Here is a 17,867-nt window from a genome sequence, read left to right on the forward strand (position 1 = left end):
TATAATTGATTTCAGTTTTTCTCCTATGATTATACAATCATTCGCGTTCTCTGTCGGAGCAATATTGAAATTGTCCTTGAGTTGATTTTTCGAAAAATGGTTGCGACCATGTTTTGTTTATTAAGTTGAGATGATGAGTTGAGTCAATTTTATTGACTTTTTCGACCCCATTTTGATCAGTATAACATGCAAATTGATGCAATCAAATACATAACCATATCTCCTGGTGTATATGCCTAGACATATAAAATAAAAAATACAAATGAGAATGAATAATTAATTCATTGTTTATAAACTACAGTATAGATAAATAGTACAACACAATACTTAAAAGTCATATGAATGTTATAAGTTACAAGTCAAGCCGTGAAGACGGCTTAACGTTAGACCGTCTACCACAGCCTTCTTATATGTTTGATTCATGAACTCTTTGGTAAGTAAAAGTGAGACAAAAGTTGCTAGAAAATTATTGTGATTAGCTTTATGAGTTGCTTTAATTAACTGAACTGAAAAGGATTCGCATAATTATAGCACAAACTGTTGGTTTAATTTGTCTGTAACCAATTAAATGACCTTTTAGATGATTTGTCTTTCTTTTGCAAAATATATATGGGCACAAGCATCACCAGAATTACACAGAGAACACTGGACATCGTCAGTATACTGAGTATATACTGAATAAATATATCCATGCAAGAGACCTTCTCTTCACCTTGCATGCAGCCACCATATAGATCTAGGTTTGCAGCCATTTTAAATCATTTATATATTATTCCCATATTTATATAAATTTCGATCATATTAAAAATGTGACTCAAATATGATTTAAAGACCTTCACAGTTTGTATTGAGGCTCAAGGGTTCCAAAACTCCGCATAAAGCCCAGGGACTGTGCATTTTTTTAACGCCCCCCCCCCCCCAAAGGAATGTATACCACAGTAGCTCGCATGCTTAATTTCTTGACGAACCACTCTTTGCTATTGTCTCTCTTTGCCTGCATAGGTAAGCGCGCGCGCGTACCAGCTTGCCAATCTTGGATCTGAGCTGAGTGGATCACCATGTCAGGAGCTATTAAAAAGGTGAAAAACTCGGTTATTCTTCTTACAATTATGTTTTGGAGCTCTTCTTACATATGTTCAACAATCAATCTTTATTTATATCGTTATTGATACACTATTACTACAGGAATTGAGCCAAATAATGTCATGTATTTTGAAAATATATTTTAATTGGAATGTTGCTGACGTTGAAATGATGGTGTGGGACTGTAATAAGTATTACTAGCAGATCACTTGAAGTGAATCGACAGAGGCCCCTGCCTGAGAGCACACATAGGAGTAGACCGAAAGCTTCAGTCTCTATACCGTCGGTTGTTCCACTGAGACTACGTCTGGCTCCACTAGACCTCCGGTTATAGAGACAGAACGATCGCCTATGCCAGCCTATGTTGAAGATATCACAGCTAGATTTTAGCCGTTAGGCCCCTCCCACAAACATGAACAAACTTGCCACGGCCGTATTGTTATGCCCCCAAAATCCCCCAAAATGTCATTTTACCTCGTGCATATCCAATTTTACATTAGGCCTAGGCTATAATACATCGGTTCCACTTACTAACTTGATTGAAATAATCCGTTTAATGGTCCGTTTTAAGGAAATTATGGGTCAAAATCGACATCCATGTTGAAAATCTTGCAAGCCGTGTTAAACTCTCGCTGCCGTCAATCTCATCCCTTCTAGTCTACGCCAAAGGCAAAAATGATTATGAAGGAAAAACTGTGATAACGCCATTACGAACGTGTAGATGGCGCAGAGGTCAATACGCTTTAGCATTGACTCTCTATGCTTTGCTGGAGTGCCTGAGAGGGCGTACGTACGCTCGATCATAAAATATACACTTGACTTCTGTGGCCCGTTTCTCGAAACCGTCATCTCGAAACCGACTTCTTGACTAAATAAGCGTCGGTTAGCTACTTGTCCGCTACGTGTTTCACGAAGCCCTCTTTGCCCAGATCAAACTCAAACCATAGATCAAAATCAAGATCAAGATCGAAGGGATGTGTAATGTGTTATCTGCATCTGCCACGTAGACTGCACAGGGTTGCGTGCGATCTCCATGGGAAGGGCTTTAGCATACATAACCGAGTGCGCAATCAGATACCCTACATTTATTGTGGTTTGAGAAGGAATCCACTCATTCGTCAGCACGTACATTACCAAAAACATGCTTGTGTGTTGAGTGGGAAAAGGGAGGCAAAACCAATGAAATGCTACTGTGCGAAGCAAATTGTGGTTTATGCCTTTATGGTATGGGGGATCTTTTGCAATTACACTTAAATTCAGCATTTTGCCACCATATCAACGCCAGCAAGACACAGACGTCTTAGGAAGGGGAAACATTATCACAAAGTAGGAAACCATCGTCAGAACTATTATTAAACAACACAAGAAGAAAAGTCTAAAAATTAAGAGTCTTCTAATCTCAGACCATACCATACCATACCATACCTTGGAAGTAGGCATAAAGTTATACAAAACTTATTTGCCCCTCGATGTCCTTTAGTGAGTTACTGTTGAATTTGGCGTTGCGCGGTTACGGATGAACATGGACAGTTGAATAGTTCATCAGGATTAAACTTGTCCTTCTTCAGTGACCAGTACTTGTCAAGATTTGATTTGAAATAATTGAGTGATGGACTTTCTGCTACATATGATGGGAGACCATTCCATTCGTTTACTACTCTCTGTAAAAAAAGAGCTCTGCCTCAATTTAGATTTTACATGTTTCTTTTGTCCTAGTCTAGTATGATGGTGTTCATCAAATTTTGCACACATTTAGCAAAAGAAAAAGAATGTGAAATTCAATCAATGATTTCTCATACCGGTATGCTACACATATTTATTTACATTAACTAGTAAATGGATGGCAAAATTCTAACTTCACATGGTGCAACTAAAAAATATATTGTTACAAAATTCCAGAGATATTGCAATCTCAAAATTCAATTAATTCTTAATTCGCTCACAAGAGTTTACAGCTGATTAAAATAGTCATATGAAATTGAAGGCAAAATTTCATACAACCAGTTGGTATAATTTTTTACTAACAATTAAGGTGTATCTTTCCTCCAAAAGAAGATTTCCAGACCTTTGTCAGTGAGTTCATGTTTTGGGGGAACTGTAACAGATGCAAAACACAAACTAAAAAATGAGTTGATCTTCCGTTATCATTAAACATAATTTCTCACCCAATTTCATAAAAATGTTATCACTAGCCACTAGGTGATTGTAGGTTCCTCTTTTCATTTGTGGTTTCAGATTTTCGAAATCTTCTGGTAGTTCTGGATTTGTGAGATATGGAACTGTGCGTGAACTTGGGTCACGCTCAAAGTTTTAACTTTTGTCCTACTAGCAACACTAGTAGCATATAGACCACTAGCTAAGCCCACATATGTGTGTGTAATATAGACAAATTTACCCATCCAAAATATTTCTAATCATATTAATACGTATGTGAGTTGACATTCCTTTCAGTCTGAGTGCATGAGGGGTATACGCCAGCACAATGTAATGAAAAGTGGCTTACCGTAATTATCTAAATTATTGTGTGAATCAATTCTTAAATTCTTATAGAGTATGAGAAATCATGGATCACATAAAATTCCTACCTTATTTCTTAGTCCTATAATCTGAAGATAAAAATGTGTTCCCTGGCATGCAAAATCTATTGCTCTGCAGTGTTTTCATCATTACAATCAGTGGCAGTGCTAGAGCCTGAGATGTGAGTGTTGTGGTTGACTATAAATCTCTCCCCCAAAAAGAAAAAAGAAGAAAAAAGAAGAGAGGTGGACATTTTATTAATCTTATTTTGTTGTTTTTAAGTAAGTCAGTTAAATGAGACACTGCAGTTATCTAACCATTCATTTTGAACATTTTTTTTTGTAGACCACTGGTTTGGTTGGACTGGCGGTAGAGGCTAACCCTCATGAGGTATGTTTAATGACGCCTTTGACGGGCCATACGCATTGATGTTATAGATTCAAATTAGATTTTAATTAGTCTATGGATTGCCCATATTAATAAATATATAGGGAGAAACAAAAATCTCACTCCCATACAATTTTGCCATTTGCTTTTTGTCCATGTGGAGCTTTCCATGATTGTAGTTCTGTAGTGGTGGACTAGTAGTTACATAAAGAAAGTTTGCTTTAAAGTAAACCTGTGGAAGTATTTTGGGCACCCTGAAAGAATTCATATGTTTACTGAAAAAAAAAATTGCTTTTTTATTTTTAGTAGATAAATGAAAATGCTTACTTATTATGCCATACAGAATGTAGATGCTGCAAGTGCATTGTATCTAATTTAGAGCAATATTTTGATGTATTTAAATGTGAATATGCATACATGTATTAGTTTGAATTTTCTTTGTACTTAAAAGTATCTAAGGTAAGTACAATCTTTGAATTTTACACCCTTTTTGACTACAGAAATTGAATACATTTTGTAGCGATCTTTTTACACAGATGTTTGGAATATAAATAATTAATGTGAACCTAATTTTTTGCATTTTACATCTCTTTTAATTACAGAAATTGAAGATATTGTATAACAAGATCCTATCCGCTGTGAAGCAGATGCCTAAAGAGGCATCATACAGACTGTACACTGAGCAGGTTGTAAATGACAGGCTTTCTGTTGTACAATCAGTAAGTTTGCAACATGTTTTTTTAATTGCAAGTACCATACACATTTGTTGTTGCTTCATTCAATTAGCGAGGCACCATTTTTTAAAAAAAGTTTTGAAATCAGTGGCAGAAAGTAAATTTTCTGCAGATGTTTATAAGGTCTAATTGTGACAAAGATTCCATGAGTTATTTTTTTTTTAAATATAATTTTATGTCCTGAGCCAGTAAGTTATTAATAGAAGTTTCTAAATGAAGATATATGAGCCTTATAATATTCAAAGAGACATATGAAGAGGAAAAATTATCATTATTCTTGGATGTTTGTAATGAAATGCTCTCTAGGCAATCATCAACTATTACCATTCAAGTTTAATATTTGTTATTCTATTTTATATTTTTCAGGAAGGTAATGCCGAAAAAGTAGAACAAAAGCTCAATGCAGGCCAAATAGAAGAAGTCGTCCTTCAGGTAAAGATGATATTAACATTTCCAGTAAATATTGCTCCAATTATCTAATACTGTGAAGTTGCTTCAGAAACATACATTGTACATCTGAGGTGTTTTATCAAGTTGTGACCTGTTACTGTTAGTACTGTGTCTGGCTTGCATAGAAATTAACATTGTGTTTGTTTTTTTGTCCACGAGTGGTAGACTTGTAGTTGGAATATTTGTATTACATGTATCATAATAATAATATATAAATCGCATATATCCATTCTAAAAGACTGCTCAAGGCGCTCTGTACAATTTCAAAACAATTATATAAAATTAAAACTACAACATACACAAATGGTGCTTAAGTTTCTTCTTGAATCTTTTTTAATATTTCATTTCCATGGCACGAAGCACTTTTGGATTCATAGAAATTAATAACTGGGGTGTCTTCATTTTCTTTTCTATAGTTACACCTTTCTTCTCCATCAATTTACTTTGATTTTTTTTATATGACATTGTTTCTTTATCCATTGTAGGCAGAAGCAGAGCTCTCACTTGCAAGGAAGATGGCCGCCTGGAAGTCCTGGGAACCCCTTCGAGGCGACGCCCCTCCCGGACAATGGAAGTGGCCATGAACTTTCTAGTTGTATAGCAGAATGATTCAGTTTTATCTATAATAGGATGCAATTAATGGCAGAGGTCTTTATTGGTGTGTTTGTTATGCACAGTTATCACGTGGGGTTCTGCATGTACACCACATTTAGTCAGCTTAAGTTTTGTCAGAGGTTATCCTTTGGGTAATCCTTTGCCCTTGGAAATGCTCCGCCTTGACAGGATAGCTTAATACCATTAAATGGTGTGCATTGTTTATTATCTCTCTTTCTTCAAAGTCCTGTGGCAGAGAATACTTGGACTTCATCACCTGCTGATGTAGAATTACATGACATTTTTAGAAATGGTGTTTCCCAATTTGAAATCTCTAAGTAATATCAACAGGTTATGAAGTCCATTTGAATAACATGTAAATATGACAATTTATGTGTATCACGTACTGTGAATACATTATTTGCAGTGTAATATGGAACAAACTAATAAAATGATGTTCATTTAAAGTTGTGTGATCTTGATATATTTATTTCATTATCTCTTTGGAACATGTGTTTGACCATTGCTTGTAACCTCAAAATCAATTTCCAATTTATTCAAAATATGGACAAATTGTAGATTGCTAAACTACACATTTATAAAAAATGGTTTTCATTGATGGGGGAACTAAATAATTATAAACTTCAAGTTTATAATTAACAGGACTTGATACACCGTAATATAAAAACTGAAAATGTACCAATTACCAGAAAATATTTTGCTCTGTATGATATGGGTTCAATTTTTCTATTCTATAACTAAAATATGACCTTCAAATATTTCTTCATGAAAAAATATTGCCTTTGAAATGCACTTTCAATGAGCATAAGAACGACTTGTGAGAGAAGAGAAGAGAGAAAACCATGAAGAGATAGGAAAAGAGAGTCAGAGGAAAGAGATGAGAGAGAGGAAAGAGAGAGAGAGAAAGAGATAAAATTGAGAGTGAGAGAGAGAAGGGGGTCGAGGGAGGAAGATGGAGGTATTATTAGTGTGATCCTTGGGAGTATGAGTGATATAGAGAATAATTATTTTGTAGTCCACCATGAAAATTAGTTTGTTTTATTATTTGTTTTATCATTATTGAGGAGGCCCCTGCCTTCAGGCCCGACCTCTACGTCTCGATTATTCCCCTTCCAAACTGGGTAATTTGATTCTTTACAATTTTTCAATTATAATTCTAACTCATTAATTAACTCTGTCAGGGTTTTTGTCAGATTATTATATCAACAACTTCCCAGCGGTCAAAGAAATTAGGTCTAACTTTATTTTTAAATGGGTAGGGGCAGCTCTTTTCAATTGCTTTTTATGATTGTGACTTGGTACAATAAATACGAAGGAAATTGGTCAAATAACAAGTATGATGGGGGGCTGCATGGGTGTCCGCTTAACAAAGATAACAAATTCTCTTTTGCCTTTGAATTTAACGGAAAATATTCATCAAATAGCACTAACCATTGTGAATATTTGTCCTTCACGATAATATTATCCTTTATAATTCTAAGAACATTTATGAAATATTGCTTTAAACTTCTTCTAAATGTTGTTTTATATCAACTGTCCAGATACACGACGTCTGGGTACACAGATTTCATCTTTTGATAAAGTTAACTATTCTAATAATTATATTCTATTAATAGTAAGGCCTAAAATAAAAACTTGTTGTATTGCCCTTTGGGTGCCAAAACATGGGTCGGTCGCGTGTGATTAAAAAAAAATAATGTTGTTCTTTTTTTTCCCCCGCCCTCTTCTGGCTGATATTTCTCAGTTTTTAATGCTTTAATACATGTGTTTCAGCGTCATCATTCCATTCATATCTTTTTCACCTCGTAATAATCCATGGTTTGCAATGTTGTGTTGATCGAGATGTTTACGCTAGTAGGATTTTGAAACTAGGGCAGAAGACGAGTGAGAATTTGGGAATGATTTGATTTTATGCATTTATATCCCATTTATCCCAACAAACAAAATACATTTTTTTTATTCATTAATAATAAACAAATCTAAAAAAAACGGTTAAAAAAAAAAAAACTTTTAAAAAATGCCGACCATAGATTTTCAGATGTGTGGGTAGGTCGCAAAGGGCAATATATTAGTTTTTATTTTAGGCCTAATGGTACTTTTTATGTCTCTGTCTCCAAAAACTGGCCAGTTTACTTGAATTTGTTTTAAAGAGAATAACTAGAAATGAATGAAGTATATTATCAAATAGATAGATATGGTAGGGGAAATGAGAATTAAGAACAAAAGGAAGAAAGAAGAAAAAAAATGAAGCCTCCTTGGCGGGGAATCGAACCCCGGTCTTCCGCGTGACAGGCGGAGATACTTACCACTATACTACCAAGGAATTCGCTGAAAGAGCGGGAATTACTACAGTAGTCAAAACATTGTTTTGCCATGTGCACTGCACTGAGTTGGTACGCACGGACCGCGCCCGTAGACAAATATAACGTGTGTATAAGATTGAGTGTGTAAAGCTAGTATGTACACCAAAGACGTACACCAAGCGTTACGTATAGGCATTACATGTTATAGCGCAGAGAGATCGAGGATCGAGTGAAAGCTGAAGAAGCCACTCCTCCTGACACACCCACAAAACCTTTCCTCTCATTGGCTCAAGAAATTTCTTTGACTTTGTATTCTCCACTTGTATTGGTACATTATTATTCAGTGTTGCGCATGTGGCTGGTACGTAGAGGCGCCAAGCATCCAGCTGTAACGACCTTTATTGCCTGTGACCTGTATAAATGTGCACCTGAAAAAACAAGATTGCATTAATTGACATCATGTCTTCCTTTGGGTTAGGGTTGCGTTTGTCTAAAGTTACAGTCGAGCTAGCAGCAGGAATAGCCAGGCGCAATCAGACCGTAAAATCTGGCGCTGTCTCTCTCGCTTGCTCTCGACTTCAACACGTTGATCAGTCCCAATCACTTCACACGCTGTCAGCTCATACACCTGCGAGATCGAGATCAAGGCTTCTTCAAGAATATAATAACACTTCATGTAATTTGGTCAACTTTGTGAGAAATATGTCTGCTGAAACTCTTCCTGATCCTTCAAATCTTATTTTTAGACAGGTGAGTAGTCATCTCAACCTTTCTTCTTTGTTTTGTTTCATCAAACTGTCAAGTTATTGACTCATATAATTCAGCTCTTAGGGAGTTAGGCTGGCCAAAAAATAAAGGAATGTGATTTCAAAAAGAAACTTTTAATCAAGGTTTTCATGTCCATTAATTAAACTGTCAAGTCAAAAAGATTCATTGTGGTCTAATTACTGTATTTATCTTCATGAGATAGGCATTATTATATTCCCTGCTGAATATTTTTGAAATTGGGTAATGCACAGATACAGGGTCTAGTAGTAGTATTGTTTAAATACTTTCCAACTAGGTCTAGACTAGATCTATATTTATCTAGACCCTAGATCTAATACAGAAGACTTTACCAATGTTTTCAGATTCATTATTTTTCTCTCAATCCATGTGAGCAACATAGACATCTAGATCTAGATCTATTTACCAGTTTTTCTGTCATTCTTGTACTTTGGTCTAGAAGTCTAGATCTAGATCTAGTACTAGTCCTAGAGAAAGTCATACTGAAGAAAAATAAATTGAATACAGTAATTCCATTGCAAAATACAAAAGTTGCCCATGAACTTATAAATCTGTCTTGTTGTTAATCATTACCGTTTTTCATTCTGTTCAGCTTTTTGACTACCAGTCTTACACATACACCTATCTGCTTGCAGACAAGGATACTAAGGATGCAATCCTCATTGACCCTGTCATTGAACTCGTTAAGAGGGACTTGCATCTTGTGGAAGATCTTGGGCTTAATCTTATCTATGCTGGTAAGTCTCCTATCAAACATCAGGGGGTGTTTCACAAAGATCCTAGTCAAACTTAACTCTAAGTTGGACTTAAAAATTATGGCGAGCCAATTGTAGCCTTAAAATAAAATACAATACAAAGCAAAAACTAAAATATTTAGACCTTTTATAAATTCCACATCAAGAACATGAAATCTCCTTGATAATAGAAAATATGAATGATTTGAATCAACAATTTTATGCCTTTTCAGATAACTTTTACAAAATATTTCATAGATGCTAACAGCTTTCCATAATTGTTAAGTCCAACTTAGAGATAAGTTCAACTTAGGATCTTTGTGAAACACCCCACTGGTTTAAGCTTTTACAAGGTATATACAGAGTTTCTACAAACCATGATATTTATTAGGCATTGCCGATCTAATGATGGTAATTGTGTATCCAGCCTTCTGTGCACAATTTTCCTATCTGTTTTGCAATTGAAAACCCATTAAAATGGATATTATGGATATAAAAAATATGCATCAAATAGCTGCCACTAGACACCATAAATATTTGTCCTTAATAATCTTGTCCAACACTAGTCATTTATAATTGATTTATGGTCTATTTTTTTCTTTAAAAGATTGTTGGAGATCAACTGACTGGTTACACAAACCGTCTAGACACACAACGACGTGTGGGTATTTAAGATCAGTAATTTGACTCCTCCTCGGCTGTGACATATTGCATCATGTTTTGATAGACCTGGAGGCTGGAGCCTTAAATGTAAATCTGCAGACTTATCAGTTGTTTGACCTGTCTTGCACTCTTTAAATATTTACCCTTACTTTCCAGTTCCAAACAAGTTAAAAAAGTACAAAAACTTTGTTTTCTTTAACATAATGGGTTTAAAAAAAACCTTCACAACACTTTTCAGGAGCCTATTTGTAATAGCTGGTATATATGATGAAAGACAACCATATATACGGTACATGTACTAGATTAAAGCATTATTTCATGATCAAACTATTTTATATGTTTATCTTTATTTCTTTATAAATCTTACTATTTCTACATTCACTCTCTCATTTCTCAGTAAACACCCATTGTCATGCTGATCACATAACTGGAAGTGGTTTGCTCAAAGAGAAGCTACCGAACTGTAAGAGTATCATCAGTGGTAACAGTGGAGCCAAAGCAGATCTCTATATTGATGAGGGTGATCAGATCAAGTTTGGTAATTTGGTGAGTAACATAATCCCTTCCATGCCATGGACATGTGCAGCAGTTCCCTCCCAAGAATGTTGATTGATGTTCTACTTAAAAGATAACTTACCACTAATAGTAACTTTGCCATGAATAGTAACTACATTGGCAGCATCGCTCAACTGTCAGCAGCCAATCAAATCAAGGTCTCCATGGAAGTGTATAAGATTACCATCAGTGCTAAGTTTTATGCAATGAAGCCCAGTCTCAAAGCAATAGGGAAAGTGTAAATGATTATTGATTCAGCTTTATTTTGAAATGATCAAAGTGAAGAGAAATCTCTTTTTACATAACCTCGTTGAAATTGCACCCACTGTACACATAAATGAGTATATGAGACTGCACATGAATTCTTTGTCCAAAATTTCTAGCTATGTCTTGTCAATTTGTCATTTATATCAAATGTGAACCCATTTTAAGAGCAATTCTTTTCAGGGTACCCTTGTTGTATTGTATTCTTCCAAACTTACACACAGATACACCTGTAATGAGAAAAGCTCACATTCGTTTCTTCTTCATCTTTACCAGAACTCTTCCTTCTCTTCAATATTTGGATAGAAACTAGAAATGGGTTCATATATACTTTGTGAAGGTTGTCTCAATAGATTTGAAATAAAATTTAAGAATGAAATATATATTGAACACTCATAAAAAATGAATCTTTGAAGTTTATTTAGTTAAAATGGCTTCCACTCTGTGTGACACGGGAGAGGTTAAAATCATAAATTTATGGATTTTACTACTATTTCTACACAAATGTACTACTATAAATGAATTAATAAAAGCAATGATACTAATGGTAGTGACTTCTTGTTAACCATTATGCTCTTCAAAGTTCACACTGTGATGCTCCTGGCTTGGGCTGCAGTATTTTGTTTTACCCTGGTCATAACTGTGCTCAAATTTATTAAGTACCCCTTTACAGCAGCCTAATTAATGGACAGTTTAGCAGATGTGAATTGAATTGATATTATCCTAAATAGCATTAGTGCCATATCAAGGCTCAAACGTATGACCTTGTTTTCCAAAGTCAAAGGTTGAAAACACTCAACTATGAGACCTCTTGTAGATGTTTAATCTGTGTTAGAATACTAAGCCTGTGATAAATCTGACTTGGGTCTGTGGAAAATGTGTGGTATCCCCAATCAACTCTTATCCAACATGTCATAAGGAACCAGGGAAAAAATTATTATTATTATTTTTTTTTTTTTTTTTTTTTTTTTTTTGGGGGGGGGGGGGGGCTACTTTTCAAGCTTGCCTGCATAAAAATAACATTCTAAAATTTGTTTTGCATTGAACTCTATGCAAATTTACGGGGGCTTTTTTCTGATTTTCGGGGGCTCTTTTGGGCATTTCGGGGGTTGTAAGGAACACTTGCATGACATATAATATGATTACAGGAAATGCTGTTTAAGAGACCTTCTTAATTCAGGCAATGTTTACTCGTGGTCCACTTTTTGCTGAGCTCAACAATAAATGGGTTTTTTGTAAAAGAAGCTGTTCAAGGAAGTCCAAAGTCTAAATTTAAACAAACAGACAGATCACCATCAATTGTGGTAATGTGTCTGCATTGCTGCATGTAATCGCAAACGGAACTGTTTTGACTGGCCAAGGGTAATCCTTACAATGTCTAATGAACTAAATACATTTATCTACTGTTCCAAAGCCCATCACTTGTTATTCATTGAATGCGGCTGCTTTCAATATATATACAAGACGAATTGGAAGTCCTTCCTGCTTTCCCTAAAATCTTTTTTTTTAGACCCCTGGTTCTTTGTCACGCTCATTTACAAAAGCTGCACTACCTAGCTTTTTTTCCATCTTGAAATATACCGGTACACATATTTTGTAGCAAGAGTGAACTCCTATACCAAGAAATTTCTTGTATATTCAGATATCTAGCTCCCACCCTCAAATAACATGGAAAAGCCCCACCCCTTCCTACATGTACATCATCCAATTACTACATACCATGATTGAGGTATAATTCATGAATGACATATAAGTGGAAATTGTAAGTAGTAAACATTTATTATTCAGTTAGAATGAAATTATCATAGAAGAAACCACTAACTTTCTTGTGTCTCCCAACTCCAATTTGGTAGGCCCTAGAAGTGCTTTCAACCCCCGGCCACACATCTGGGTGTGTCACCTATGTATTGCGCAATGAGACAGGGACACCTGTGATAGCATTTACTGGAGATGCCATCCTCATCAGGGGATGTGGAAGGACAGATTTCCAGGAAGGTAACATAAATTTACTGTAACATAGAGAAATGGCCTCAACCCCCCCCCCCCATCCCCCCCCCCCCCCCCCAAACAAAAATGAAAAGTTACTCAAAGTCCAGTATTGCCAGAAGTTATGTCGTATTTCCCTCAAAAAGACATGGTATATACAGACTGACTTCAAATTGTTAGAATTCAGACATGCTAGCTGTGTTTCAAATAATTCTCAAATAGTGTCTAATATCTCACAAAATACAAATCATTATTCTTTGTTAAAAAAATTAATGAAATAAGCTGTGATCTCTTTGCACCATGCCCTCGGACTCTAAAGGGATTTTTGAAGTCTCAGTTGATTGCTACCTTGCCTAATGACTTTCTTAGCCGTCATCTTTATTTTTTATCCTTCATTAAAGTAGTTACACCATGAACATATTCTTTTAAAGAAATAAAAAGCCCTTAAAATGACAGGTGAGCCCTCCCCCTTCTCCCACCCCCACACCGTAAGAGCTCATTCTTTCTTTAGTGACAATGTACCTGTATTTCTGTTACTCTGTATTGAATGTATTTATGGCTTTGCTTGATTTCAAACAGGTGATTCTGGGATGCTCTATGATAATGTACATGGGAAGATTCTCTCATTACCTCCAACAACAAGACTAATGCCAGCCCATGACTACACAGGTATGAAGACTATATTAATCAATTAAACTATTATAGATGCCTTTCACTTTCAGATTGGATATACCAGTAAGGATTAAGATTACGATATTTGTGCTTAAAAGGTGTTTTACAGATATACTCTTTTAGAACATTTAAAAAAAAAATTAAAAAAAATTGATTTTTTTTTTTTTTTTTTTTTTTTTTTTTTTTTTTTTTTTTATCTATTTATTTATTTATTTATTTATTTATTATTATTATTATTATTATTATTATTATTATTTTTTTTTTTTTTGGGGGGGGGGGGTTTGAATGAAGATTTGAATGAAGACAGGGCTATTAAAGATAGATGATTATTGATATACATGTTAGTGAATAATGAGGATGATGATGGTTATTGTAATGATGACATTCAGCTGTTGATGGAGATGGTCATGATAATAATAATAATGTATGATGATGGTCATGATGCCGAGTTGCTGACAAGAAGATCTAATGATAATAGTACCGGTACCTTTATTGTTGCATCTACTCAATTAGGTTGATATTGTAATGGTAATGAACGACAAAATATATTTGTGAGCATATGTTCCTGATAGTCTGGGAGCCTACCGGTACCTTATTATGTTTGATGGATATTGGCATCATATCACCGTAAGCGACTGACGGGTTATAATTGGAGAGAGTGCCTTTTCTATACAATCTGCAGGACAGACAGTAACAACAGTGAAAGAAGAGCTGCAGTTTAACCCCAGACTGACCAAGACCAAAGAAGAGTTCATCAAGATCATGCAAGAGCTCAACCTCCCCTACCAAAAGCGATAGGTGAGTAATCCAATTTTGCTTTTGGTCAGAGGTCTATTCATTACATTTAGGGACTGCTCATCTCTTAAACAGCCACGATGTATAAGTAAAAAGAAAAGATATATGTCATAAATGGGTTTCTTTTCTTCCCTGCTATTCAGAGATATACTAGAAACCCAAATTATCTTTAGAATGAATTCCTGTAATATTCAGGGTGGACAGAAGTATTTCTTCATTTGGACGAGCTGTTTTGGAGTTTAAACAGAAAATGCATACTTGCAGGTTGTATGGGTCAGTAGCATATTAAAGTGCAATATTATAGAGGTAATATTTATTTTTAAGATGGGATGGGCAATAACTATACTCTTCTGGTATCGCAAAAGTAGCTTTGTGCTGAAATTTTCCTATATTCTGTCTTACCACAACTATACCATAACTAGCCACTACTCCCATCTTTCCATAATTAATTGTTGACTGTATTTTGTTCTTCAATGGAACAAGTGTCTTTGATTAGGCAGCGAGATATCATCACTCAAGAAGTTACCAGATTGCATTGAATTTAATGAAAAATTAGTACCTCAAGTCCATGAATTGTTAATAACAATTTCTTTGCTGCTCATTTTGTTTTTCATATTATTACTCTTCCTTACTATTTCAGACAAAGCTCTTCCTGCCAACTTGGTGTGTGGAATAGTTGGAGAGGGATATGACAAGTGAGATAGAACTGGAGACAAAGACACAACGTGTGAATAATCCCATGTGTTAATCCATCATTGAAGGCAAAGTCTTCTGATGAAATGAGAGGTTTCTAGCTGGAGATGGTGTCAAGATCATAATTCATATTCAGGTGGAGGCCAGATTTAATGTGCAAGGCGATATTATGTAGATGAACAATAAACTATACAATGTGTTTCTGAAAAAAGGGGGAAATCTAATTTCCCCCCAGCTGTTTCTTCCATAAATACACATTCATGTAAATGCGTTATTAGACATATACCATTATGAAAGATCATGTGCTTCCTCTTTGATATTATACCAAATTTGTGATCATAAACCTTTGGATCAAATAAGAACCAAAATAAAGTTAAGATCGTCGCTGTCAAAATTGATTTGGGAAAGATTGGAATTTGTTAGACATAATAAGTAACAATTCATTGGACCTTTCTTCTCCTTCATTTGATTTTCTTTTTTTTTAATCCTTTATTCCTAATCATAATCAGATGTTTCACAAGACTAAGTTTAGACCCTGGTTTCATGATGAAAAATAAAGGTTGAGGTGTATGATGTAATGGTCATATAAAAAGCCTTTGGAATCCAGTTGTGAGATTTAAAAAAAATGCAAATTCCATGCAAGTCTTTGAAGCAAATGCTCCTCTATGTGAACTTTTGTTTGGACAAAAGGAACAATTGCTTGATTTTTTTTGTTGCTTTTTGCTTTTCTGATAGCCATTTAAGCATTTATTGAAAAACCCCAACAACATTGGGTTAATGGTACCAGTGTACTATTTACCGATGTATGTTGGTGTGTGTGAATTCAATATCTACACTGAAAGAGAAAATGCCATTTTTGCTGCAAGGGTTCCTTGATAACTGAAATTGTAATGTAATAAAACTCAGATGGATTAAATAATAATGCAGGGCAAAAGGTTGAATATCTTATAATAGGGAATGTATTTTTGATACAAGTCTCAAATAACATTCCTATTCGCAGCAGAGATGAGTGACTGCTATCAAATCTGTAGTCAATTTATCTATGCTGCAAATGTTACTTGCAACTTGTTGTATATTCAACCTTTGCCCTGCATTATCATCTAATCCATCTGTCAACATTGAATTACGCATTGTGATGCAATACTGTAATTAAATTTTAAAGATTATCTAACACAATTAATCTGTACATGATCTCCTCAAGTGATTTTTTATCCAATTGTTATTTAACTGGTTGCAGAAGCTAAAAAGAAAGAAAAGTGAAGAAAGAAAAGTCTCAAATGATTTTCTTGGACCTACTGTATAATGAATAATATGCCATAGTCCTGTAGTCAAATTTTCTCCAGAATGTCTTTCGAACGGTCTTCATGATAAAAATGTGTATACAATATTCTTCATTGTATATTCCCCATGTTTCACAGTTTTTATATATGATATTCAGATTATCTACTGGCAGATACTTTTTATTATTCTAGCATCAGTAATATCTTGTACATAATATTATGACAGAATGTAATTCTTATATGCAGCTGTCCTTGTCTTTGTTCCGAATATTAAAAAATTGAAGAAATGAATACTGCCCTCTGAGAGGGAGATAATCCAACGACAGTTCTCCTAATCCACTAAAAGAAACTCATACATATGTACATACATACATACATACACGAGCCAGTATGATACAATCCAACATTATTTGTTGTATGACAATTCCAGGTGTTTTTTGTATTTTCGTAACATTCATTCAACATAACTGCATGCCTCTTCTCGTCAGTATCATGCTTTCTTTAAAAGAATTTCATTTTGTATTGTGTTACCATCTGGGCCCTGTAACACAAAGCTTAGCGATTGATTTTACGACCGATTGCGTTGATCATGTTGTCCAATTAGTCGTAAAAATCAATCATACGATCAGTTGCTAAGCTTTGTGTTATGGGGGCCTTGTTGCTAGGAATATAACGCTGGTGATTTATGTCAATATGCAGCATACCAGATAGGAAAATATACACTGTACTGTATTTCATCTAATGTACGTTTGTCACATGATATAATCATAAATTCTTTTGAAATCAAAGGGTTTTCTTACATTTTATACTATATCACTAAGCGATAAATATTATTAGCTTTTCAAAATGAAAGCATTTGGTGTGATAGAATCTGCAATAACACTGAAGAGTATGTTTGTACTACACATGTTATTTACTTGTTCATGATAAAATTGTGAAATGTTCATCTGTTCATGATAAGATCATTAAAATTTTTAATAAAATTATGAAGGTAAGAGTGCATCATCAAACAAACCAGAGTATTTTCATTATCAGAGGTTTGTCATGAAGTGTTCATGAATAAATCAAATTATATAAAAATGCATTTTTTTTGGTCAATATTTGTCATCCCAATTCATATTGAATATACGAACAATTCAAATGCACATCAGATTCTGTTTTTATATAAAAATGTGTTTTTTTTACAAGAAAAGCAGTATGTGTAATACAGAGAAAGGGAGGACGAGACTGGCCAACATCAAGGAAATCTATAGAATCGAGAGAGAGGAAGACAGAGAGAGAGAGAGAGAGAGGAAGACAGAGAGAGAGGGAGACAGAAAAAGAACATTTACGATGCAGGATTATAAAAGT

General features: G+C 34.7%; 2 protein-coding genes and 1 non-coding gene across 3 annotated transcripts; 2 read left to right on the forward strand and 1 right to left on the reverse strand.

Annotated features, from left to right (window-relative positions):
- The first annotated feature begins 998 nt into the window (after positions 1-998).
- LOC585599 (NADH dehydrogenase [ubiquinone] 1 alpha subcomplex subunit 5) lies at positions 999-6,232 on the forward strand. Its single transcript, XM_031000394.1, has 5 exons — positions 999-1,079; positions 3,946-3,990; positions 4,590-4,706; positions 5,088-5,153; positions 5,657-6,232. Exons 1-5 carry the CDS (start codon positions 1,059-1,061, stop codon positions 5,753-5,755), a joined length of 348 nt encoding a protein of 115 aa, XP_030856254.1. The 5' UTR covers positions 999-1,058; the 3' UTR covers positions 5,756-6,232.
- Positions 6,233-8,037: 1,805 nt separating this feature from the next.
- On the reverse strand, positions 8,038-8,109 carry TRNAD-GUC. Its single transcript has one exon. It is a non-coding gene; the product is annotated as a tRNA-Asp (tRNA).
- A 171-nt stretch (positions 8,110-8,280) lies between these two features.
- Positions 8,281-17,808, forward strand: LOC585574 (persulfide dioxygenase ETHE1, mitochondrial). Its single transcript, XM_030972733.1, has 7 exons — positions 8,281-8,839; positions 9,468-9,612; positions 10,670-10,818; positions 12,945-13,086; positions 13,657-13,746; positions 14,432-14,547; positions 15,185-17,808. Exons 1-6 carry the CDS (start codon positions 8,549-8,551, stop codon positions 14,545-14,547), a joined length of 933 nt encoding a protein of 310 aa, XP_030828593.1. The 5' UTR covers positions 8,281-8,548; the 3' UTR covers positions 15,185-17,808.
- The last annotated feature ends 59 nt before the right edge of the window (positions 17,809-17,867 follow it).

The sequence above is a fragment of the Strongylocentrotus purpuratus genome, unplaced genomic scaffold (assembly GCF_000002235.5).
Source record: "Strongylocentrotus purpuratus isolate Spur 01 unplaced genomic scaffold, Spur_5.0 spur5_scaffold_6, whole genome shotgun sequence".
NCBI classification, from domain to species: Eukaryota; Metazoa; Echinodermata; class Echinoidea; order Camarodonta; family Strongylocentrotidae; genus Strongylocentrotus; species Strongylocentrotus purpuratus.